The 26,311-nt window shown below is 36.1% G+C and overlaps 1 protein-coding gene across 1 annotated transcript; it reads left to right on the forward strand.

Moving 5' to 3' along the window:
• Positions 1–205: 205 nt before the first annotated feature.
• fbxo8 (F-box protein 8) lies at positions 206–10,590 on the forward strand. Its single transcript, XM_044113487.1, has 8 exons — positions 206–436; positions 2,801–2,903; positions 3,370–3,453; positions 4,939–5,083; positions 5,177–5,303; positions 5,392–5,510; positions 5,935–6,131; positions 8,535–10,590. The coding sequence occupies exons 2-8, from the start codon at positions 2,801–2,803 to the stop codon at positions 8,720–8,722; spliced, it is 963 nt and encodes a 320-aa protein (XP_043969422.1). The 5' UTR covers positions 206–436; the 3' UTR covers positions 8,723–10,590.
• Positions 10,591–26,311: the final 15,721 nt, after the last annotated feature.

Consider the following 26,311-nt stretch of genomic DNA (forward strand, 5'->3'; position numbering starts at 1 on the left):
GATGACGTAGATTTCAGGGACTTACTTTCTGAGTGTTTTTAAAACAGAGATAGAAAAAATGACTTATGCCCGGTTGTGGTGTTGATACCCACTCTTTATATTGTGCTTTTAACCATAAAAGGAAGAGCCATTATTTATTTCGAACATTGCGGATAACGTTGCTTCAATGATGACAGCAGAGGAAGGGGCGGGGCAGCAGTGACAGTAAAATGATGATGATGATGATGATGATGATGAGGAGGAGGAGGCTGAAAACAGATGATAGCTTTGTGATAATAGCAAAGAACCCAGCTATGGAAGGAGGTTTCTGAATAAGAGCTGTGTATGGTGGGATTTCTTTGGTAGATGACGACGGGCTGCATTTGAGTGCATGAAATCAGCATTTTCACTTGTCCTAGTGTGCAGGTCAGGTTGTCAGAGGAATCCCTAAACTCAGGTAGGTAACATGAGTTTTTTTTTTTACGAGGTTGTCTCAAAAATAATAAAATAAGGTAACATTAATTTAGTATAACAAACAACACACGAGTCCGTTAACAAACTACTGCTGAAAAAAGTAGAAATTATGTCTCTGTTATCAAGTTAAACTAGCTTTGGAAGCTAGCATGAGGATTTCTGTTAGCTGTTGAGGGAAAGTGAAACCTACCTATCCGATTCCCGTTTAACAACTGCTGTCACATATTTGGCCAATGACAGTGAAGGGAAGGCGGGGCTACAGGTCATACTAACTTGCTTGCTGAAAGTTCCACCGTTGATGTTTACAACAGTGCAGCGGATTTGTTTATGCAACACAGCTGATACCGAGATGGAAAACGGGACAGGTCATCGTGTTAACAAAGCTGCCATCTCATCGTTGTTTGCTTCCACACTTAAATAGATCGAGTTATCATCGAATATTATTCATTAAGTGCCGAAAACAGGAAAAGAAAAAGCAGGACTACTCTGTCCTTTGTTGACATAATTAAAGAATTAATGCTAAATTAAATGAGTTGACAGCCAACTCTGACGATGTCTCAAACGAAACCCGCTAAATTTATTCATATTAGTAAGTGGTTGTAAAGTGAAAACGTCTGCGTGTTCTGACGCTGCTTTTGTAGCTGTGCTGCGTTTACGAGTGACCCAAATACTGTCAAACTTGTTTAACCAGTGAGCAACCATGAAGAGTATTCTTACTCAGATATGACCCAAAGCAATGGCAGTGCCTCATGATAATTTGTGGCTTCATCATTTTTTGTGTTTCAACACAGTATGCAGGTTAGCCAAATTTATTTATTTGTTTAATTTCCCTTTGGAGGTATTTTTTTCTTGTTTCTTTTTTTTCTCGATTCCTCTTACCCCTTGCAAAATTAGTTGCTATCATGTTTCTTCAGTTTGTATGTGATAATATCTTTAATGGATGCCAGAAACCGACAGAGAGTATTTGGAGTGAACCAAGAGACACGTGAAAAAGCCTGTCAACAAAAATTTTAAATATCTAATTGCTGTAACAACAATAAAGGATTTGACTGATTAATAATGAGATTATTCAATGGCACGTCCAAATGCCATTAAACATGACACCACTTTTTAAAACAGTTTTAAATCTGGTGGCAGTATAAATAAAGTTAGCTTTACTGTGTAGTATGTCTGAAATCCTAAACAACAATTCAATAGTTAGAGGGATGTTTAGAGTAAAATTTGACCAGTGTTGATTTTTCTTGATAACATCTTAAATTTCTCTGAAATGCTGCAGATCAACTTTTGTTCCAAATTCTTACTATAAGGGGCCAGTTGTATTGTGCCTGAAGACAATTTCAATTTCTTATAGAATGGATGGATTATTTTTGTCAAGTTTTTAAATTTTTTTTATTTTTATAAAATCCATGTATATAAAGTAAACACCGTCTGTCACCTAAATGTTTATCATATGGTTAATAAATTAGATCTCAACAGCTCAATAACAATTTTGCTTGCAGCAAATCTCATGCTTCATAAACTAAGCATTTTGCTTTAACTTTGAATGTAATAATATTAATGTTTAATGTAATATGAGCTACTTTTTAAACGTGTTCACGTATCATTAATTGGATTAAGACCTGATCACTGATCCAAAATTTTAAATCATGGTCTTTGAGCAGCTTTGATAGTACATTTGCCACATGGAACAAACTCCTGCATGCCTGGAAATACACAGATCGTTATCAAATATTGAATAAATTGTTGAAAGTAGTTGGTCTTAATTCTACTGTCTGTCTCATAGAATCTCCATCTTTGTTCGTTAAGCCTCAGCAGTTTGAAGTCCTTGATGATGCGCAGAGCTTTAACAGTCAATATTCTTTGCAGCAATTTTTATCTCATGAAGTTATCTTGATGAAAACCAAAGTGTTGCTGCATGCTTTTATTTTGAAGTAACTGATGCTGAAATATCAAGACACGTCCATCCCTCTTTTGCAGCTTTTAGTTTGATAGATTTATGTTAGCTGGACTCGGTGGCATGTGCTGATTATAGGGCGATACAGAAATAAATGTAGTTAATTTGAACTTTCTGGTGAATATGCATATCATCACTTTGCACAATGAAAAAAACAACTGAACTATCGTAACAAAATCTAAAGTAAGATCAAATAAAATGTAACATAACTACAGCTTATCTAAACGTTCTGATAATTTTCAATGCTGGTAATGTGTGATAAACTACTGCAGAGTGACAAAGAAGAGGAAGTCTTTGAAACAGTTTTTTCATTTGCTACTGCCAGTTGTCTTGAGTGATCCCCTTGGTTACATTTGTTTTGTTTACTATAACGTGTATCTGTGCTGTTTGCAGATGGGTCAAGCACTGTGGAGGCTTCCTCCCAGACAACAGCAGCAGCTTCAGGAAGAGCTGGCCGACCAACTGACTGAGAGCGGAGGAGGCAAACGAGACCAAGGTATTTCTACCATTGTCCTTATATCACAGGTATTTAACATACAACCTGTGGGGAAAATATTCATATAAAGACACAATGTATTCAAAACAATACAGATTAAATTGAATCAAAACCATTTAATTTCTTAAGGCAAAGTTCTGGTTTTGTTTAAAACAATTCAGTTGAAGAACGTTAATGGAGAACAATCAATCTTTGTCTTCTATCTTGGTCTCAGTTGTTTAGTAAGATTGAATTGGACTGTTTGTTGCTCTCACTTGTATACAGTGAGAGAAAGAAGTGTTTGATCTCCTGCAGATTTTAGAAGTTTGGTCACTTACAGACAAATGAGCAATCTCTTCAACTTTCCATGTAAGTTTAAAGGTTAATCAGATGGAATTAAACTAATGGCTATCAAGTTTGGGTAAATAAAGACCATTTATTATTTAGATTTGGTATTTCATTATTTATCTATTAATTTCCTTTTTAGGGAGAGATGGGAGTGGTTCCCAGAGAAGAGCACCACAGCACTGTTACAGCCCTGACATCTATCATCTGCTGAAGACACGCAGAGGTATGAATAAATGTAAAATAGAAAGCTGTACTTACTCTGAGTCTCTCTTAAACACTCTACTAAATCTTGTTCAAACCTTCCTAGAAGACTAGAGGGTTGATATAGATACAAAGGGCTGACATAATGTCAAACTATGGATTTTATGAAGACCAGTGTTGATGAAATTACCTATCAGTAACCAGCTAATAGTGTCTGTTTATTGTTAATATTCATAGTTGAGAAGTTATGAACTTAAGTTTTCTTTAGGTTGTTGAACTGGTCTCTGCAAAAGTTTGCAATCACGTACTTTTTAATACAAAAAAAATCGACTCAATGGTAAGTTTTCACTGACGTACAGTTGACTCGCATTCTTTAGTGTTTTTCGTTTGATCTCGTTTGAAAAGGAAATTAAACAAGGGATGGGTAGAGGGAAAATATTATGTAGACTTCCAGAAAGGGAACATGTGGAAGAACCCAGCCACGACAAGCCTGTGATGTGGGTTTGTAGCACTAAAGCTCCAAATGAACAATTACTGTTGCTAAGAATTTTAAACAGTCATAGGACGTAATTTTTACGTCTTTTGGATTAATAAAACATAATGACAGCCTGACTATGTTAAATGTCAAAAATGAAAGAAAAAGATTTTAAACTTCAACATATAATAACATTTTGCTCACATTCCCAGTCCTGACCAATCATATCAATCCTGATTAGATCATCAAATAATTGTGACATGGAGTTGTACTAATTTTCATTATTATATTAAGATCAAACATGTGTTTAAACAAACCATTGAAATCTGAACAAAAAGCTTTGTTTGGATGCGATGAGAACTTGAAAATAAATATTAAGCATCTTTCCACTTGGATTTAATTTGACATTATACAGACACAATTGCTGATCTGATTGATAAATTAATATTTAAGCACACATATGTAATCTTGAAGGTTCTGTTTCTAGAGTCTAGAGAGTCTGAACATTTTCTGGTGGGCCGGATTTGACCCCTTTCTCTGGTGATTTTTGGCACAGTGGCCACTAGGGGGAGTGCTAACATTGTTTCTCGCTTGCACAGGCATCCCTTCACAGGAGCTGGGATTTTTAGAGAAGCAAACATTAATGTGATGCTTCTGTTTGTGTTCCTCCTTCTTTTTTTTCTTTTTTTTTTTTTTTTTACAAAATCCTAGATATACACAGAGCAATAAAAAAGTTCCATACAGTTATCCTGCTGCTCCATAGTGAAACAAACGGCTCTTAAAAACCCCATCAAGCCCTCCTAAGTGTTTGTTCCAAGCCCACATTTCCCCAAAGGGCTCACTGCTGTTTAAAAATCTATTAAAGAGAAAAGCTTCTGCATTTATAGAGCAGCCGTGTTCAGCATATTGAAATAAAACCCAGGGATACTGTAGATTTAATTATCCACACATTGGCAGCAGGGAAAAGTTTCCTAGATCTAAACACGTTTTCTATTTTCCCCTCTGTTTTCTGGGGCTATTGGGGGGTTGTAGGTAAAGAGCAGCATGGGTTTATAGATCTGGAGATGCTTCCACCTGAACTAGGTATCACCATCCTCTCCTACCTGAATGCTACTGATCTGTGCCTGGCTGGCTGCGTCTGGCAAGACCTGGGAAATGATGAATATCTGTGGCAGGGGTACGCCGCTTCTTTGTTTTTTCTACTCTAATTAAAATACGTTTTTACATCTTTGTTGATATCTTTTAAATCTGCTGTTTAATATCCCATCAGGTTGTGCAAGTCCACATGGGGACACTGCTCTATCTACAACAAGAGACTACCTGCTGGCTTCTCATACCGAAGACTCTACCTTCAACTAGACGAGGGCAGCTTGACGTTCAATGCTAACCCACAGGAGGTCAGTCAATACACACCTCAGGTCAAACATATGCTACGCCTTTTGCTAGTTGTATTTTCTTCATTTTGTCCTCTTTGTGTTCATGTAGGGCATCAGTTATTTCATGTCTAAAGGAATACTAGTGGATCATCCCAAAGAACTGGCCAAGTTTATTTTCTACACCAGACGGCTCAACTGGAAGATGCTGCAGATTTACCTGGATGAGAGGTTGACACAGACACACCAACACACACACACTAAAAAACACATATTCAGTATGATCACATATTTCAGGTTCATTGGAAAAAATTCTGAATAAGCTCCTATAAGATTCTCACAGTACCATCAAGTTGAGTATAAATACTATACTTTTACATTATTTACGCAAAAAGAATTAAGACTAATCGTTTGTATGTAAACTAATTATTCTCACTAATATTCATCAATTATTAGTTACAGTGATGTTATCTATAACTTTAGTTGATTTGTTAGACTTTGATACATAGACAAAACCAGAAATATTAAATAAACAGTTGCTAAATTTATTAGTAGTTCTTCACTAAATTGGAAAAATCTTTTTGTACAACTCATGTGACATGATTGTTGGAAAGCATTAGTCAGTATTCACGGGAATATTCCCCTGTCTGTGCAGGCGGGATGTTTTGGACGAGTTGGTGACCCTTCATAACTTCAGCAACCAGTTCCTCCCTAATGCGCTGAGGGATTTTTTCCGGCACATCCATGCGCCCGAGGAGAGAGGAGAGTATCTGGAAACGCTCATCACCAAGTTCAGCCACAGGTTTTGCACCTGTAACCCCGGCCTCGTCCGTGACCTTGGCCTTAGCCCTGGTAGGAACATGCACACATTTGTGCAACACTAATTATGTTTAAAAAATGCTTTTTGTTTTTGTAAAATTGTTGCTGCATCATTAATTATTTTGACTTTGCCTCCAGAAATCTAAATATTATCAAACAACAACTCCCTAAAGCTTTAACCAGCTTTTCATATTTCTTTCCTTCATGATAAATTAAAAATTTTCCATTTTCAGTTATGGGATATAAAGATTAAAGAAGAAATCGTCTGACTTGTACACTTTGGGACAAACTAACTATCAATGCCTTCAATGTTCCTGCACAGACTACCCAGGCTGAAAATGAGGGTTTACCTTCAAGTAATCCCTGGCTTCAGTCTAGTCAATGAGGCATGACTCGACCCACTTTACTAAAGCCATCAGACCATAGAGAACCCAACCCCTCATTTGGTTCTCCTTAACTCTTTGGACGTACTTGTATGAGTAATCGAGGTAGCAAGATTAGGCTAGGCTAGGAACGATTGTGGAGGCCAGTAAATATTTTATTTAATTGTACATAAAGACGAGGATTGATACGCTGCCCTTGTAAGGATGTGCGAAAAGCCTTGAAATAAAATCATCTTTTTATTTCAGTACCATCGACTTGCGCAAAAAAATATAAAACAATTTAGGATTCAGGTACATTTATGTAGTGCGGGAAGAATTTTGAGTCAAACACAGTCAGTCATTGAAGCTTTTTTTTATTTATGCTTTTCCTTTCCAAGTTGGCCAGAGTTTCTTGGAACGATCATTAAACCATTACGTTCTGTTCCCCTGGGGTATAAATGTGATGTGACACAGAGACACGTTCTTTCTAGGTTGGACAGGAACCCTTCTTCTTCTGGCCACCACACACTGTAAGCAGAAGGATAGGAGTTAATAAAACCACCAGAACTTACTGTTGGACAACTATAGCAAAGAGGAGCATCTTGGAGACTCCAAGTCTAAGAAACAATTTTAGATTCTATCTAACCTGTTATTTGAGAGCAATATCACACAAAAAAACCCTTTTGTTTTCTATTATTGCTAACATAAGCATATAAGTGGTTAAACTGTGCTGGAAGCTGAATGCTTGGGTCAGATGGAGCTTTCCAGTAAAACTCCAGGTGAGTTTGGTGTAAAACAAAGGATCTGTGTGTGGGAAAGCAGTTAATGCCCACTGTTAAGCATAGTGGATGATCTGTGGTTCTGTGGGCCTGTTTCTCATCTAGAGGTTCTGGGAAAGCTGTCAGACTGACTTACATCATCAACTCTTAAAAACATGCGGACATTTGAAATAAAAATCTGTCTGGCTCTGCCAGAAAACTGAAAGAGAGTCATCACTACTATCTAGACAGGTTGTGTAAAGAGGAATGATCAAATACCACTCTTTCATGTGATTAATACATACGTCAATTAATGATACATTAAAACTTTATCAATAATTTTCATTGGATGACTGTTTTGTTTTCTTTCCTCTCCTTTCTACTGAGGACAGGACGACAAAAGGCTTCAGTCTGGTGAATTGGTCTCATCTAGCCCCATTTTTGAAGGATAATTTTGTTACCAGACTTCAGCATCAATTTTATTTGCTGTTTGGATTGTTTTGTTTATTTAATTTGAATATTTACTATGTCTTCCAAAATTCAGTAATAGATGTTAGAAATTAAACTTAATTGATCTTTGAGATTTTGTACTAGCATTATTATGCCATTGCCATGATATTACTGAAAGTGGTTTCAAAATAGCAATATTATCACTCATATCAATAACTTCTGGGACAATTTATCGTTCAAGAAAGTGTGTTATTTCTACTTTCATCAATAGCCACATTTCCATTACAAATTTGTACAAACTTTGTTGATATTCTGCTAATATAAAAACCCCCACAATTTTGCTATTTTTGTGTTTCCATTAAATAAGAAATGCAATAAGTTTGTTCATGTGAACCATCATTAAAACCATGCTGCACCGTCATCTTGCTATCATTCCTGTCGTCTTCTTCGTTTTTTCTGCCAGTGGTAACATCCAGTTGTGGATCATGTTTTGATACAGCCAAAAAACCTCCTCAACTTAGCAAAAAAACCTTTTCAGTAAAAAATATGAGGGGGTTTTTTAATCGCCGTGTTTCCATTCAAGGAATTTATTTTCATAATTCCACTTTGCCCAATTTTATGGTCAATGGAAACTTAGCTATAACAGTTAAACTAAAAATCAGAAGCTTTTTACACATATTTACTAAATGATTTTCCTACTTCTCTGTGAGACATATTTATTATTGTTGCTATTTCTTGCTTTGTGTTTTTGCACTGACATCCCTGTGAGAACTACACAAAGACTCCCTGTGTGCCCTGACAGTGCCTGCATGTACAACAAGCTTCTTTATGCTTTGTGATGATCACTGTCTGTTTCCTCCCTGCAGATGCTGTGTACGTGCTGTGCTACAGTCTGATCTTGCTGTCCATCGACCTCACCAGCCCGCACGTGAAAAACAAAATGTCAAAGCGGGAGTTCATCAGGAACACGAGGCGAGCTGCTCACAATGTCTCAGAGGACTTCGTCGGCCATCTGTATGATAACATATACCTGATTGGACATGTGGCTGCGTAGCTTCACCTGCCGCTCCGAGGGACAGAGACTGGGCCGCGGGTTTCATTACAATAATGGAACTCCGAGGAAATTAATTTGAGCAGATTCCAAATCCTGGACGGAACTTAGCATCCTATTGCGCCTGCGTTTTAATAGAAAGGTTATCATGCCAGCCCGCTGGAAGAGAAGACAGACTTTGCTACCAAATATCAGTAGTTTGTAGTTTTTAATCAAAGGTGTAAATGAAGCTTGTTGAGTTTGCCTGAAAACACAAACTCTAAACCTGGGTTTTTACAGAAGCTCTGATTTTTGCACTGAAACACGAGGACTGGAGGAGGAAGAATGAAGACGAGACAAAGCACTGCCCTCCGTCTCCTCTGCTGGTGTCCCACTCGCTGCAACTGGCTCCTCAGCTTGGCCTTACATTATTGTTGATGAAACTGAAGTTTAAAACATCTTTCTCTAACACTGCTCACATGGTGACAATGAAACCGTGCGGGATGCAAGCTGGACTTGACACGTAGCGAAGTTGTAAATTAAAACATCTGTTTGGTTCAGATGAAGGTAAACCGTTCAGCTTCATGTAACATTTTTCTGAATATCTGACATTTTACATGGTTTTGCTATGGAAACATGCTCAGCTAACAATTCAAAGCTGTGCATTTCAATCCTCACATGTAAGCTTTGGCAACACCTCCCTGTAAGGTGCGAAACGAGAAGATCCTATTAGAAGGAACATTACCTGCTGCCAAGAGTTTAACACACATTCAACTTTAGATGTAGTCTGACAACTTTTTCCAAGCTGCTCTGTTGGAAGTACTAATGTAGAAAAATTGACTCCATTTAGTTAAAGTGACTACCAGATTGAATGGAATGAAATTACAACAGGATTTATTTGACTAAATGTTCTCATAGGGCCTTCAGGTCTTCTGCTATCAAAATAAGCTGAGGTGAACAAAAAAACACTACATTTAGCGACATCAGCGTATGAGATAACAGCACTTATTACGTTTAGAGCAGCAGACAAATGAGAGGTTTGTCTGTCCTGCTGACTTGTTTAAGTTCATGAACCAAACACTGTTTTGTTTGCGTTTCGAGAATCTATGTCTTCTGATCAAGACGAGAATAATTAAGACCACTTGGTGAATTCTGCTAGTTTTTTAGTCTGCACTGGCACAATGTAAATTTATGACACCCATCATTTACATCCCAAAACACTGCCATGTTTCAGTCTTTTGGCCATGCAAGAGAAGAATTTTACACATTTAGGGATTGAACCATTAATGTTGAAAGTGTTGAGATCACATTGATTGTTCCAGTGTGGATGGTCGACCCTCCATCCAACAGTGTAGGCTTACTTGATAAACTATGGTCTTCTGAGTTGGATCCACATTGGTCTTGCATCTGCATGTGTTTGTCCCGTTTACAATAAAGGTAGTTGATTTTTAGCTCATTCTACTGGTTTAGCTGTCCCTGCCACAACGTCATGATCCCTGCTTGACAATTAGATTTATTTATTTTTCTATTTCCAACACTACAACTTCAGCTGAAATTCTGATCAAAGTAAATCGCCCCTGCTGAAGTTTCAAAAAAGCATTAATCTTTGCTGATGACGTGGGAAAAAGAAGACGGTTTTATTTATTTATATCAATAATAATGTGTTCATCCTAATATACGGATCATTTGAAGTGGTGGATTACATTTGTCCATGTTTGGGTTGTTTTTAATGGATTTTGGAAAGTGTGAAAGCCTGCTAGCCTGCATTTGTCGGGTCGTTGGATGAGAAGAGGTACCTGAGAGACAGATCAGTAAAATGAGATGGAGAGAGTCTGTAAAGGCTGAACTGGGGAAATGTACCTAAACTAAATAAAATGAAACTTTGAAGATTTTGTTCTTTTATTTAAGTCTTTGAAATATTATTTTAAAGGAAACTGATTTACACCCTCACAGGTTTGGTTCTATACATGTATATATATTTGTTTGTCACTGTCTGAAATTAAATCAGACAAAGCTTCTCTTGTTTCTGGTCCTTTGGAATTACCAAATGTATTTTTATTTGGCAAATGCCACAATTACAACAGAGCATTAGAGCTATAAAGTTATAATATTACAACTTGATTTTCAAAATGCTATTACTTTATTCTCCAGTGATTCAACTTTATTCTCATAATACTATGACTACTGCTGAAATATTATGTCAATTCATTTCAACTTTATTCTAGTATGACTTTATTGTAATATTATGATTTTATTCTTGTGATTTTATTTTTTTTTTTATTAGTATGACCATAATAATCATTGTTTATTGTAAACAATGATGAGAGAACATGCCAAATATTTGATTATTGATGTCTTCCAAATCAGACGTTTCCATGCAGAATGATGGCATGGCTTTGAAAACTTCTGATTGGTTAAGTGACAGATTTGAGTTGAGGCACACCTGTTCTTGTATTGCAAGGCCAGACCTGAAACAAACTACTTTATTGTCTTACATGATGGGAAAGTCAAAAAACTGAGGAGCTGCTCCAGTCTGGTTCATCCTTTGGAACAATTTCCAGATGCTTGAAGGTGCCGGACTTTGGCTGGGCCGTTACAAAATGATATTTCTTCCAAATCTGAAAAAGCTTGTTGGTTGATTTAATACATTATTCTAAACCTAAGTCTGTCATGTTGTTAATTCTTTCTTCATATGTTTATACAATGAAACCATTTTAACCTGTTAATTCAGCAGCTAGATGATTGAAACTAGATGTCACTTGGTCTCCAGCAAGAAACTCAAACCTGGTTCTAGAATGGATAAAACATGCTTATAATAGACTTCTGTTCTAAAAAGAATATATGGACTATAACTATAAAATGGGTCCATTCTGAAAAATGAGCCAATTTAAATTACTTTCATTATTTCTGATAAGAGGTAAATAATTCAGCCAGATTTATGATGGACACAAAAAGTGCATTTTCTCTGCAAATGCTCTCCACATCACAGCAGAATTTCCTGTTGGCACCATTGAAGTGAGTAATAAATTATTATGTTTTGTCTACTGCTTCTGTTTGCCCCATTCTAATGTTTCTCTGGTCAACTGTCCATGTGGCCCAAGTCTAAACCTTCATTATCTGCGGGTTAAGAATCCCAGATAAGAGGCTTTGTTTAGGTTATGTAAGGTTGGGCACATCAGTGGGATTTGAAATAATATGACTTGAGTTGCTTGAACAGAAAGTTCATGTAATGCTCTTTTGAAAAACAGAAACATGAGTGTGTGTGTGTTTGTTTGAGGGCGTGTGTGTGTGCGTGTGTGTGCATGTGTGTGCGCTTTGAGGACCATAAGCCCCTGTTGGTAAGCAAAACGTGTATGTGTGTTTTTGTTAAGTTTAAATGGGATGCAAGTCCAGAGAAAGTGAATGGAGAGGTTCACAAAGACGTGTGCATGCTTGAGATCAAACAGGCAAAGACTAAATCCTCTCCAGACACAATATGACCTTTGACACTTGACCTTTGTTGATCTCTGTGTGTTTGTGTGTATGCATGAACATTTTTTCTGTTCTTTTTTTTTCTTGTTTTACACACTGCAGTAAAAAGGAGACAAGTCTTTCAAAAAATACAGTACATAACCAAACATTACCTACCAACATTACATTTTTTTTTAATTACAGATTCCAATTCTGGAATTGAACGACTTAAAACTTCTACAATCTTTAAAAAGGCTTATTGTGTCATGTATACAGATTCGCATTTTCTCATTGTTTACATACTGAGTTATTATTTCAATTATTTATCCACTATTTACTGTAAGACAGGATCTCCAGCAAGAATGACATCTCATTTAAAATACTTAATGCTAAACTAAACAGTTTAGGCACAAATGACCAGAGAAATTACCCGCTGTAAAATAAAAAAAAATAAAAAGAATTAAATAAGAATTTTAAAATAAATCATAGTGTATTTCCTTTTCCATCCCATGCTCCACATTTGGGGTTGTTATTGGACATAAACATTTCTCAGAGCAGCTCCACAATCCTCGTTTCGGTGTATACTTCCTCATTCCACTCCTAATACATCATGACATGGCAGATTTTTCTTTAGAAGGTTTTGTGCTTCACACAGCAGTTCTTATTGCTAAACTTTTTAGCTAAACTCTGACTTCATATTATTATTATTGTTGTTGTTATTTGCATGGTCGTTCATATTACTAATTGAACAGGTTTGTGTGTGAACGGTTTACGACCCAAAGTGAGCCGCACGCGCAGGAGAAAAACATAGACGTCACACAGCAGCGCTCTGTTTATAATCGTTAATAGACGCCGCTGTGGATTCGTTTGAAGTTATTATGATGGTCTTTGGTGGAGCATTGACTGCAGCTTCTGTAGAGAAGTCTGTTTAGATGTGTAGTCAGAGCAAAGAGTGATTGTGATGAGAGGGGCTTCAGTGACACGCACTTTTTCCGAAGTTCGGAGTTTTATGTCCAGATTTATTGCGTCTGGCTTCTTCTGGTGCAGAACCACGATTCAAATTTCACACAAATTACATAAAAGTTGTATAAATTTAATCCAATTTAATACCACATATAGAAGTCACACACGTCTGATTTTTTTTTTGGGTGGGTAAAATGATAGAAAACGGAAAGTTCAGACTGGTGTGAAAAAGTCAGGTATGGGTCGCATTTGGGGGAAAAAGGCGGATTTATGTGGCACCCTGCTGTGTAAACGTGGTTTTGTCCGTGTGATGGCCTGGCAGCCTGATCCAGCTTTACTACACCTCTCACCCACTGACTGCTGGAGATAGGCACCCACTCCACCTGGAAGAATTTAGAAAATGGATTAAGGTAAAAAAAAAAAAAAAAAAAAAAAAAAAAAAAAAGAAGAATTTTTTACATTGATTAGCATATCTTACTCTATAAAGAAGATATGCACACCATCGGGGAAAGAAATGGATCCGAAATGTATATAAAATTAGGACTGAGGTTTTCTCACATTCTAACAATTTTAATTGAATTTTGTATGCCTTTCTCAACATTACTTTGTCTATGTCACTCTAGTGCCTCTTCAAAAATGAATAATGTATGCCAGTATTTATTTTGTGCTGATTCTCTTTTGACTGCTGAAGTGAAAATAACCACCAATGTCCATGTAAATAACAACTTGATGCAAATATTATATCAGTTAAACATTCATGAAGCAAAGTCAGCCTGAAATACTGTGCTAAGTTTTAGATTGGAGTTGTTCTAAAATGATTTAAAAAAAATAGTCCATAATGTTGTTCTTGCTCAGAATGACTGTTCATTTTAGCCTCCAAAGAAAACTAAACTGTACTACAGATATTATCTGCTCACAACTGCTTCTTCAAACCCCACTTGAAGAAATCTAAAATGTCCCTTTAAATATAGTTTTAGTCTTGAAGATAGATTTATGAAAATAAAAGTATTTTTTGTTTGTTTACTGAATTTTGAATATGACCTATAAGTAAGCTGCTGATTTTAATAATTCCCACTTCTTCCACTTAAAAGACAGAGGTGGATGAATGAACAGATTTTATTTTGTTATTATTTCATCATTTTGTTAGTTCTCTCTGCTATTTGACTGTTAATATTGCACCATACTGTCTGATAAATGTTTATCAAAAAAGGTCAATGAGGTCCATATGTTATATGACACTACATGGATTTGTTGTTAAAGGGGCAGTTTTACATCGTATCATAAAGGTATTCCCTCATGAATGTTACCTTGATCCTTTCATGCATGTTTGAGAAATTCTTTAATCTCCATGGCAACCAATCAGCTGTGCAAAACACCTGGTTGGACCTAGCCCCACCTTTGAGACGCAGCTCCTCCTCAGAGCTGCAGTTTCCAAGCTTCCGAGTTTCTGTCTCACAGAGCACTACTCCCTTGTAACTCCTCCACTCAGCTCCTTCAAACTAGCCAGCAGCAATTAGCAAACAACTGGAGGAGCTGCACATCTGTAGAGCTCATTACATGAGCTACTTCGCAGTTCAACACTGGTAAAAACTTTGAGAAGTGATGTTGTGATGCCGTCCTGTAGTTCCATAAAGAGCAGGAGTTTTTAAAGAGACAGAGACTCAATTTCAAGGCATTTAATTACAAAGTCATGTTTTATATTATTTTGATCATTATAACAACTGAAGGTAACAGTTCCTTGATTGTGCTAAAAAGTGGCATTATGTGCCTGGAAAACACATAATACTGCCCTTTTAAATGTTCCTTCTTTGAAATGAATCCAGCTACTTAACGCCAGTAAAACTCTGTTAAAAAGGTGTGATGTGAGCGAATGATGTGAGGCTATAAAAGTTCGCATGTATAATGTGTTACTGACAAAAGAATGCTGGGGCCAGATAACCCCACCAGCTCTCTATCGCGACTGCTGCTGATGATGTTGACCCTAAATTAGTCTCGAGAGAAAGATGATAATGATGATGATGGAGGGGGTGGTGTTTATTTAGCCCGAGTCAGACCGGTGGGCCCAGGCTGTCGTAGCCTGGTGCCGTTCCGTTCCAGAAAGCCTCACTTAAGCCTGATGGAGATGATGGATGGCCCCCTGGGCCACGGAGCCTCTGCTCTGCATCAGCAGGAGCGGCTCCTTCAGCTGACCCTGCAACACACACACAGCGAGGGAGGGAGACAGGCCAGAACTGTTGCTTTGTAACGGGTCACACAGGTAAGCCCAAAAGTATTCGAACCTTTAGTGATTTCAAAATTACTCACTTTCATCCAGGAAGTTTGATTCTGACAGGAAATTAGAAAAGTACATCTTGGGGTTCTGTGGTGGTGCAGGGACAAAGCACAACCCACATATAAAGGCCTTAGTCCTCGTACCGGTGGTCAGGTCGCAGGTTCGACTCCCGGCCTGGTGACATTTGTCGCATGTCTTCCCTTTCCTGTCGAACTTCAAATAAATCCACTAGCCAACAAACCTTTAAAAAGAGAAGTACATCTCAAAGGATAATAAACTATTACAAACAACTGTTCTGAAAAAGCTTTTTATTTTTTATTTATTTCCTTGTTTGTTTCATTCTTTTATATTTTAAAATAAACACATGACATGTTGGCATAAACAAATGTTTTGAAGAAAAAAAGTGTTATGTAGTCTACACCTTCTCTCTAAAGTTGATTATCTTTACCATAAACAACTAAGCATCCACATAGACACATCTACAGACAGGCAATGAATATATAATTATAAAATAATAATAATAATAATAATAATAATAATAATAATAATAATAATAATAATAATAATAATAATAATAATAATAATAATAATAATAATAATAATAGAGAACAAATATATATATTAGCAAAGAAAAAACATATGTTAGCACTCAGATGAATCAGTGTAGTTCATTATACCTTGATAGAATATTATATTTTATAATTTTCTGAAAAGTAAAAATGCATTCACTCTCCTTGGTTTATATAGACCAGGGGTTTTCAAAGTATGAAAGGGTGAGCCCCCTTCCTGCCCCGTGGAGGGGGCGGTGTGAGAGTAACAAGTTACATTCCAAGTCAAGTAGTAACTAACTGCAGGAAAGTAACTAACTGCAGGATTAAGTAACTTTTTAGTTACTTTCAGCAGCTGCTAACAACAACGCTCCGCCTCCTGTGAAAATCACATTGAGCTTTGCCAATACTTAATTGTAAGTTATTTTATAATGGTAACATCAACAATGTGTCTCCACTGATAAGGTTGAACTGAAGAGGAGATTGTACAAAAAATAAAAAACATGAGTAATTTGTGTGGTCCACTGTTGTCTGGAAAACTCTAAGAAGAATTTTAAAGCCCCCCGCCCCCCAGCCTCCAGATTCTGCGTTACGCCCCTGAGTTTGATGTCGCAGCACAGAGCTCCTACTGCAGCTCCACAGCTCCGATGGCTGCGACACTTACCGTAATATTAATAATTATAACGGTGCTAACTTGCCATTATAACTATTGCCAACTACGGACACGTTTATTCGTGGCTGTTTTCACGTTTATTGCGCTGTTTATATTGGTCTCGATGTTTGCAGTTTTCTGGAGCGCAACGCGAAGCTCGACGTCATTCAGAGGTAATACATTAACTTGACATTAACAAAGACACAGCGGGACGGATCATCCTGGAAATGATGAACAGGGAGAGACGGAGTAAAACTACCTTAATGACGGACAAATTCTGGGATTTATTGTGAGTCTCTGCTTATTTCCAAGCCCAAATGAGCAACTTCACGTTCAAAAACGAGCCCAAAAAGGCGCAACCCGCCGCTCATTAAATCTGCAAGCGACTTTAAAAAAATGAAGCCCAAAGCCGCTTATAATAATCGGACTTGGCGACAGAAACTCAAAATAGTTCCAGTTTTTCCACCAACAAAATGCGCATCTCCCTCCATTGTTTACATTTCTGTCGCATAGAGACGTCGGTCACTCGACAAGACGAGTAGAGGAAATACGATTAAATAACAAAAGAAGATAGTAACGCAGTAACGCAAAAATGATTTTGATAAGTAACTGTAGTCTGACTACTGGATTTGAAATAGCAACGCGTTAGATTACTCGTTACTGAAAAAAGTGGTCCGACGTCAGTAACGTTACTGACGTCACTGGCCAAAACATCCTCTAAGGGGGGAAACATTTAATAATAATAATAATAATAATACAGTACCAACTAATAATAATTAATAATAAATCCACAGTAATAATGCGTAAAAGACGTTTCTCTCACATCACTAGACAGCAAGCAGATAGCTTTTCCGGTTTATTTTTTTCCCTCGCACCGCGCCTCCCCTAAAGTGCTCTGGCGCCCCCCCGGGGAGGCGCGCCTCACACTTTGAAAACCGCCGATATAGACAAAATGTTCCATAAACAGATGTTCCATTTGTTTTGTTCTTTTTAAAAATCTCTCATCATCTCAAATGCTCTCTCTATTAATAAATGTTTTTTGCAAATGTTGTGTTTTTTAAATGTAAGTTGCACAATCTAGTACTCCACTAAGTTGTGAAATGTCAGGGTTAAAGGTTGAGGGTTAAACCTTGGATTGCATCGGCCAAACTCTTCTTATAATTGCTGCTCAGCTTTTTGCATGTTTTCACTGGAATTGATCTGATGTGATGATTAACTCTTTGAGGGTGGAAGGCCTTTTTATTGCAGGAATTTCAGAATGAAAGAGATTAATCCTACACCTCTATTAGATAAGAGGAGCCAAAACTGATTTGAAAACTTATAAAAGAAAAAAAAAAACTAGAAATGGAAAAAGAAAAACTCAAACTGAGTTTTTAGGACAGCTGACGTGCCTGGATGGAGCCAAAGCTGTTTTTATTTTTTTCTTATTCATCACACAGGGATGTCAAGATGACTGGCAATCAGTGCTCCACTAAATGTTTTAAAGGTTCATCTTTCTCTTTCTTTTGGAGAACTTTTTGTTGGTTACAGTTTTATGATGTTAATAAGAAAAACGATAAAAAGGAAAGTGTTGAATCCCCTGATATGTACATTAATTTTGTCCTGCAGTGTTTTGAGAGAAATTGACTTATAAGCCGGCTTTTTTTTTTTTTTGTCATGCAACCCCTTCAGCTGAAGGGCTTCAGTTGTTGGGATATACATTTAACATGTTAGAGGAAACTAAAATCTAGTGAAGTAAATTGGAATTGTATTTGTTAGGGTTTTTTTATTTGGACTTATTGAAGTGGCCAGAAACAAACATTTTATTTGATCAGATTTTTCGAAAGAATGTGCTGCGTCCATGGAGGAGGAGTTTCCTTAGTGCAATATCAGATTTCATTGGATTTGATTGAAGTTTTTCTTGAGTCTGTAAACAACCAGCTTGTTAGTCAAACACAGCCTGAAGAATAAAAGATGCAGAATCAGTTAAAGCACAAAATAAAAATCAGAAAATCAACCAAGAATAAGAGATATATTAATTCATATTCAACACTGAGAGTTAAAAAAGCAGCAGTAGTGAGAACATAATGGGACTAAAGACAAATACAGGTTCTGAATGACACAAAATAATTAAAAAACTGAAATATACTTTCAAATAAATAATAATTTTATTTGCTTAAAAATCAAATTACTCATAAGTTAACTATATAAGTAAATAAAAGTAGACTGGTATAGTGGAAACACTCATGCAGCAGAGGCCAGAAAGTCCCAAATAAATGCTGATGTACAAGGGTTGGGTTGTTTAAATAACATCTATGAAAGAGACTAAAAGTGTCTGTTCATGCATTTATGGAAATAAATACAAACAACTTCAAAGTTTAGAGTAAACATCATATTACATACAATATGTACAATATGCATAAATAAAATACGTGCTATTGATTTCTGTAGTAGTTCGGTGAAACGTAGATTGTGTGCAATACAGTTATGTTGTAAAACACAGCAACATATGGAGCTGACACCTTCCTGTTCAAGTCTTTTTTTTATAATCTTAAAGATCATTTTGAAGTTTCTACCTGGCTTCACTGAATTCAGTAAGAAATGAATCATTGGACTGAATATGGCTCATTTAAAAAATAAAAATTTAAAAATTATTCATGATAAGAGGAAAATAAGATGTGTGAATTCTACATCTACATAGAAAGAGCATAAAATCCACAATGGTAAAAAAAAAGTAAAACCAAAAACATTTTTTATGAGTCTTTAACATATTTCCTTACAGCTTTCAATTTCATTACCAAATTATTACAAATTTGTGCACACACATAATAATAAAACGTATTTAAAGCAGAATAGGTGAACTTCAACACAAAGAAGAAGTAACTTTGAAAGAAAAAACTGGCTAAATATGTGGAGAGAAGTATATTTCAGAAAGATTTCAGTGGAAACGTTAGCGTCTAAGGTTTGGGAGTTAAAGTTTCAAGAACAAGTTTAAAACAAACTGGTCAATCTGAAGCAAGAACAGTTAAGCAAATGCAACAAAACGCATACAGTTCGCATTTATGAACCACTCTAGCTGCTGAAATACCTTCACCTCTCCATCTAAAGGGTCGTCACGGTGCAGAAACATACATGTTATTAAGGAGAAACTGACCTTTTTTTGTATTTGTGAGTCAAGCTGTTGTTATTACGAATCCATAAAGGTCGTCGGGGTACACAACATTTCTCTCAAGCTCTAAACACACCTTGGGCCTCTTGACGGCTGTTTCTGTCACTGGGAGCTGAAGTAAAGCTAAAGCCCCTGAAACGGGCCATTACAACCACACAAACCGCCCCCCGTCAAACACACCAGGATTTATACCGTTCCTGCTTTCTGTCTCTCACTGTTCAGCTCTGACTGCGCTCTTAGTCACTGCAGCCACAACAGCACAAAATCTGTCCATACACGTCCTGATTCATAGCTTTTACTACATTGTGACAAGTTAATATCTTAAACAATTTTTTAAAGTAATAAGTAAAGACAAGCAGAATTTAGTTGACCAGAAATAAATTTAAACAGAAAAGCTTCCCTATGTAAAATATTATTTTTTCCTTATAGTGAACACAAGTGCAGTTAACACACAGGAGAGATTTTAAAGATCCATTACTGGAAGACAAAACAAAAATCTTTATGACATTCTGCATGAAACAGAGAAGGGATTAGTTTGAAATAAAGGAATATTTAATAAAAAGCCAATCTTTATTAATACACTCAACCTTTTAATTCCTGTTTTGGACACAGTTTGGTTGCCGTATAAAAAAAAACTTAAATCAAAGCTTGTTAAATTAGATTCCAACAGAAACAGCAAAAGAGTTTAAATATTATTTTCTGCCCGAGAACGGAGATGTAAGGATATTGAAGAACATTTCAACATAAAAAGAAGCAAAAGAATCAGATTCATGTGTTTAATGATTCATACAGTTAAGCCCAAAATGAATCCCCTTGACAAATTTAAAGTTAGAATTACTTCCATTCAACACAGATGTATTTTTCTGGTATATTACAATTGTGTTAAAAGAATATCATGGCCATTATTTGTTAAGTGTTCATTTTTTATGTAAATGTCATGTCAGAAATTATTTACACTCTATTCAGTAGATTAAAAAAAACTTTACTATGTTTACAACAGTTAAATCCAAACATTTTTGCATGTTTCCACTTAAATTCTGACTATATTCTGTATCTTTGGGGACAAACTCCAGGTTTCTGATGGTTGAACGTCTTCTTGCAGTCATCCTAATCTTAAAATCTCTCCATTTCTCCCAGATTCAAGTTGGAAATCTCCAAAACCTTAATGTTGCCTGAAATCAGTAGAAACATGGTGGCAAAATTAACACAGCACCGCCGGGCTTAACGTTAAATTGTGTAGGCGAGTGTAAAGAGCAACACAGATTCAGAAGATGATGACTGTATGAACTGAAGGGATAGAAGCGATTACACTGTTCTGTATTGTAATCTTTAAGCTCGTGTCTTTGTCTCTGGTGCATGACTGGTGAATTTTCGTTCTTTTTAGAGAGCATCAGGACGCACCGCAGAGGAACTGAGTCATTTAGAAACCTTAGCAGAGTTCTTCTGGCACCGGGATGTGAAGCGGACTGCCTGAAACCTCTCAGCGGTTCCAGGTTAGAACCCCCCCGGGATCTGGGTTCATTTTATCGCCTCCAGGCCCGGATAGAGACGGCTGTAAGCTCAGTGTCCATCATGACAAGAATCTAACATGACACCACACTGCATTTGCATACTGATTAATATGTAGAGATATGCATTGAATTTAAGCTTAACTTAAACAGTTTTGTAAGCACACAACATACAAAACTGTATGTTTTGTATTCAAACTCAAGAATATAACATAGCTGTGTTATATTCTTGATAACGTCACTATGTTATCAAGAATATTAAAGCAGCTGTGATACAGAAGAATAAATTGTAAGTCAATGGAAGTATTAGGGCAAATTACCACCTTTAAGGACTAAAAAAATAATAAATCATTGCAGTAATGATTCCATAACCAGTTTAGTTTGAGTAACTAACATCCAAAACACACTAATGTGAGAAAATGTTTTAAGATTTTAAAAAGTTTCAACTCTTTGTTTTTATTATTCATCTTGAATCCTTGCTTAGGTGTTCTGAGTATGACCACCCATGTCTTCTAATAAAAATATTTAAGAATAAATTCGTATATAATTTTCAGTATATGGATAAAACAAAGAGAGCAAACACAATAGTTCTGACTTAAAATGTGAGAATTTTCATTTTATTCCTCCTATATAACTACCTCATTACTTTCTGATGTACATTTTTAATTTGAGTGAACATTTTTAGCATATGCTATAATCAGGCCCAGCACATCAAATTTATGTGTATATCTTCCTTTTCTAAAAAAAAAAAAAAGTTTAGAATTGTTAATACAATTTATTTTTTTATAAATAAATAGAAAACAGTGTTATGTTATCCTACTGGTTAATTATTTTATTTTGTGTATAGTATGGCTGATTCAATGTTTGGTTTTTCTCAGTGTGTTTGCTTGAGACACAAGGAAAAATAATAAAATAAAGACCAGATGCAGAGAGAAATAAGTCATGTAGTTCACAGGTTACATCACAGGAAACAAAGAGGAACAACAGATCAGTAAAACACATCAAATGTTATTAGTTAATATAAGTCAGGCTAATAACACACCAGATAGTAGTTTGTAGTAAAGGCGTGCGCATGTGGGCGTGTGTGTGTGTGTGTGTGTGTGCGTGTGCGTGTGCGTGTGTGTGTGTGTGTGTGTGTGTCATGGAAGTGTTGGCTGTAGTCGTGGTTGTTATTTTGTAAACAACAGTAACTTTTAAGACTATGGAATACTTCAAATTTATATAAATATTGCAATCAAAGAATCAAAACTAATTTGATTTAGAAAAACTAACAGAGGATGTCTGTCATTTTACAGCTGCATGCAAATAAATAAGAGAATGATATTTTTACTTAATTGTCTTTGAAAACCAAACTAAGGAAAGCTGTAAGTACAGGTGGAAAGAATATTTTTAAAAATACTCCTAGCCTGGATTCTGTAAGTACTTGGTGAAGATTAACCTTTTGATAGAGCTTGTTAACCTAGAAGTAACTCCTGTCAGGAATCTGTCAGCGTAGCTAACCTGTAGGTATCCATGTAGTTGCCTCTTAAGGACTCAGTTTCCTCCATATGTATTTTATGTAGGTACAGTCATAGGATCCCCAGGTGAATCCAAAGTGAATCCTCCAATGGTAATGTCTCTTTAATTATTGTTTTCCCATTGAAGAACCTCAAAACAAAAAATTGTTCCAAGTATTTCTGTTTAATTTCTAGTGCAAATATAATAGTTCACTTGAAATAAGACAAAATTAACTCACAAATAACTTTTCAGCAAGTTATAGAGCTTGTTTTAAGCCAATAAATCCTTAATATTGATGAAAAAATTCTAGTTCCACTGGCAGATTATTTCACTTCTAACAAGACATTTTTCTCATATTATAAGTGAAATAATTGACCAGATTATTTTTCCCTCAATATTAAGAACGTATTTACTCAAAACAAGCTCCTATATTTTGCTGAAAAGTTACTTGTAAGTTAGTTTTGTCTTATTTCAAGTGTATTAAGATATTTGCAATAGAAACCAAACCACAAATTCTTGGTAAGAGTCTGTGTTTTTGGAGTGTACTACAAGAAGTATATCCTGTAGGTTGTGTGTAATGAAGTCATCATGTACATTGTAAATACTCCATAAGTGCCTGGTAGCCTACGGGTGCCTTTAGGGTCCATGTAAGTAGCAGGCTGTGTTATGTGTTGCTACCTAAAAAGACACTCCTCAGGTTCAGTTATCATCAATAAATCTGATTGATCCTCCATCTTAAATCTGCAGCCAGGTTGAGTCGGATCTCAAATCCAACTTCTGAAGGTAGTGTTGTAAAAATAGATTGTGTATTAAAATGACTCCAAAATGATAAACTGTGCTATTTATTGCATTTGAATTATAAGTTCCACCCAAACAAAGTCTGAGAATATTGAAGTGCTCACACAAAAACCGAATGTTGTGTAAAGACAAAAGCTCTCTGACGGGACCATCAGATTTTAGATGGAGCTTTGTTTCAGACAGTAAGCAGCTGCTGACCAGGGCTCCGGTTCCCAGCTGAAGACTGTGCTGCCTATGTTTCAGCTCTTGTCAGATTTGTGCAACACTCTGCAGCAGCTGGCAGAGCAGCGCAGCATGAACAGAGATCCTCTCAACGAGGATTTATTAGTGCAGAACAAAACCAGGGAACCGGTCGCTGTTAGATCACATTTTCTCCGTCTCTGGGAAGATTTACTGCTGCCAGGGCAACTCCAAGACATCAGAGAGCTGTTTCTTATGTTTCCATCACACGCAGGAAGGAGGGAGGAAATTGAACAAGGTGAATCCTGAGTATTTTGTGAATGGGAAAAATGTGGTTCTGGAAGTAAAGAGGTGGAAGGAGAAATGTTAATGAAGAAAGAGACAGTAGCAGAGGAGCCCAAAAACAAGCCAAATAGGCATCTGTGTGGTTGCTTTAACAAGAATTCTGCAAACTTAGCAAAACAATATTGAAATCCAATTAAATGCAAAGTGATTGTTTAATGTAAGTACAGCAGAAAATCTTGATTTCAGTCGAAGGCTTCAAGCCAGAACATGTGTTAAGCTGGATAAGAAGCATAAGTCTTAACTTTCCACATGAGAGAGACTGAATCTTTCCAGGTTGTGGCTTTCCATTACAGCCGTAGTGAACTGTGGTTGGTGCTCTGGTGCAGATGATTCAAGGAGATGCGGTGACTGGCAGGGCTGAACTTAACCAACCACATAACGGCCAAACCCCCTTACCGTTTTCACATGTGTGACACTGCATCATCATCTGTAAGAAGCAGAGCAAACGTTTTAGTTGACATGCACATCATTTGGTGCTCCATAATAAAAACAGTGGTTCAGTTTTACGACTGTAATATGAACAAAGTAATAACAGGATGCATGACATGGAGATAAAGAACAAAAAGGAACAAAGAGTTACTTGGAGATTACAAACATTAATAAAAAGAAACGACAAAAGAAAGGAGGGAAGTCACTCTAGGCTAAAACTAAGCAATGAAAAACAAATCTGAAAGGTTAAAGGATGATAAATTGACGAAAAACAAGCGTTTATTTGGACAATTTCACAACAAACGTGCTTTCACTTGCCCATGTTAACATGAGCGGCACATATGTCTAAATGTCCGTACCCAATCAGATATGAGCAAACAAGCTTACGAATGTTAATAGTCTGTAGCCACGGATGAGAAATCATCCTGGATGTTAGTGAGAGTGTGTGCTCTGACCATCTGGTGCCCAGCTGTGGGCTGATGTGTCCTAATGTCTCTGTTCTTCTTTCAGACTCAGTCAGAGCCAGTCCCAGACCTTCAGCTGTGAGTTGGCTAAGTGGTGCAGAGATGCTTTACGAGAATGCTTACTGCAGCTTCAGATTGGTACACAACACTCAGCAGCCCTGCATCGTCAACAGACTTCACTGTTTACTTGAGTTAGCATCTCTTTGTATAATAATAATAATAATAATAATAATAATAATAATAATAATAATAATAATAATAATAATAATAATAATAATAATAATAATAATAATAATACATTGATTTAAGAGATAAATTGTTGAAATTTATAAACATTTAATGTTATTCTCCTCTAATTTTGTCTGCCTTATCAGTCAGTGACTGTCAAAGAATTTAGACTTTGCTTAAAATATGAGTTTATCTCTCCAATATATTTACTTGTATCAATGAATAACAGTAAAACATTGAAGTGTATAACACCAGAAGATTAGCCAGGGAAAGTATAAGTAAAAAAAAAATAATAATATTGTTACTTTTGATTTTTGATAAGTCTAACTGAAAGCAATTTTTTTAAAATTCTATGAAAAAAACAGAGAAAAAGGATTTTCTCTCCAAAAAATTGCATTTGTCTATTTGAAATGTACCTGTAATAATGAATAAGTTAATAAACCTTACAATATGACATGAGGACGGATGGTAAAATTTTTTATAATTTATGACAGTGTTATTCAAAGTGGGTGCCGCCTGGGGGCGCTAGGGAGACCTCATAAAGTTAGAGGGATGAGAAAAGAAATTAATCTAATAAATCTTTGAATCATAAATTTTGGATTTTTTTTTTAAATAAAGTTTAATCTGTATTTCAGTCATTATTATGAAACATAAGTAAAAACAATCTTATTAGCAATTTTGACTGGCAACCAATCATCTCTCTGATTGGCTGGCAGTCAATTTTATGAAGCTGCTTTGCTCCTTAAGCTAACATAGCAAGCTCGAAAAACACAAAAACACAGAGCAGAAAAACACAATATTACTGTAAAAAACAAGTAACTTTATAGTAATATAAAACACAGCTAAAAATAACTTATTTGCCATTTTCAATCCCTCTGAATACCTGCCAGTCAATTTATCAAGGTCTTTGCTCCTGAAGCTAACATGGAAATCAAAAAATGGATAAGAAAGTTTCTGACAAGAAGAAATAATATATTATTCTGAACATAAGTAGTTCTACAGTAGTAAAATACAAAAGTAAAATAACTTATTTTCCATTTTTATCCCTTTGATTGGCTGTCAGTCAAAATGATCAAGCTGCTTTGCTCCTCAAGCATTAAATGTGAACTAGATAATAAAGTTTCTGAGAAG

This window comes from Gambusia affinis, linkage group LG04 (genome assembly GCF_019740435.1).
Source record: "Gambusia affinis linkage group LG04, SWU_Gaff_1.0, whole genome shotgun sequence".
Classification (NCBI taxonomy): Eukaryota; Metazoa; Chordata; class Actinopteri; order Cyprinodontiformes; family Poeciliidae; genus Gambusia; species Gambusia affinis.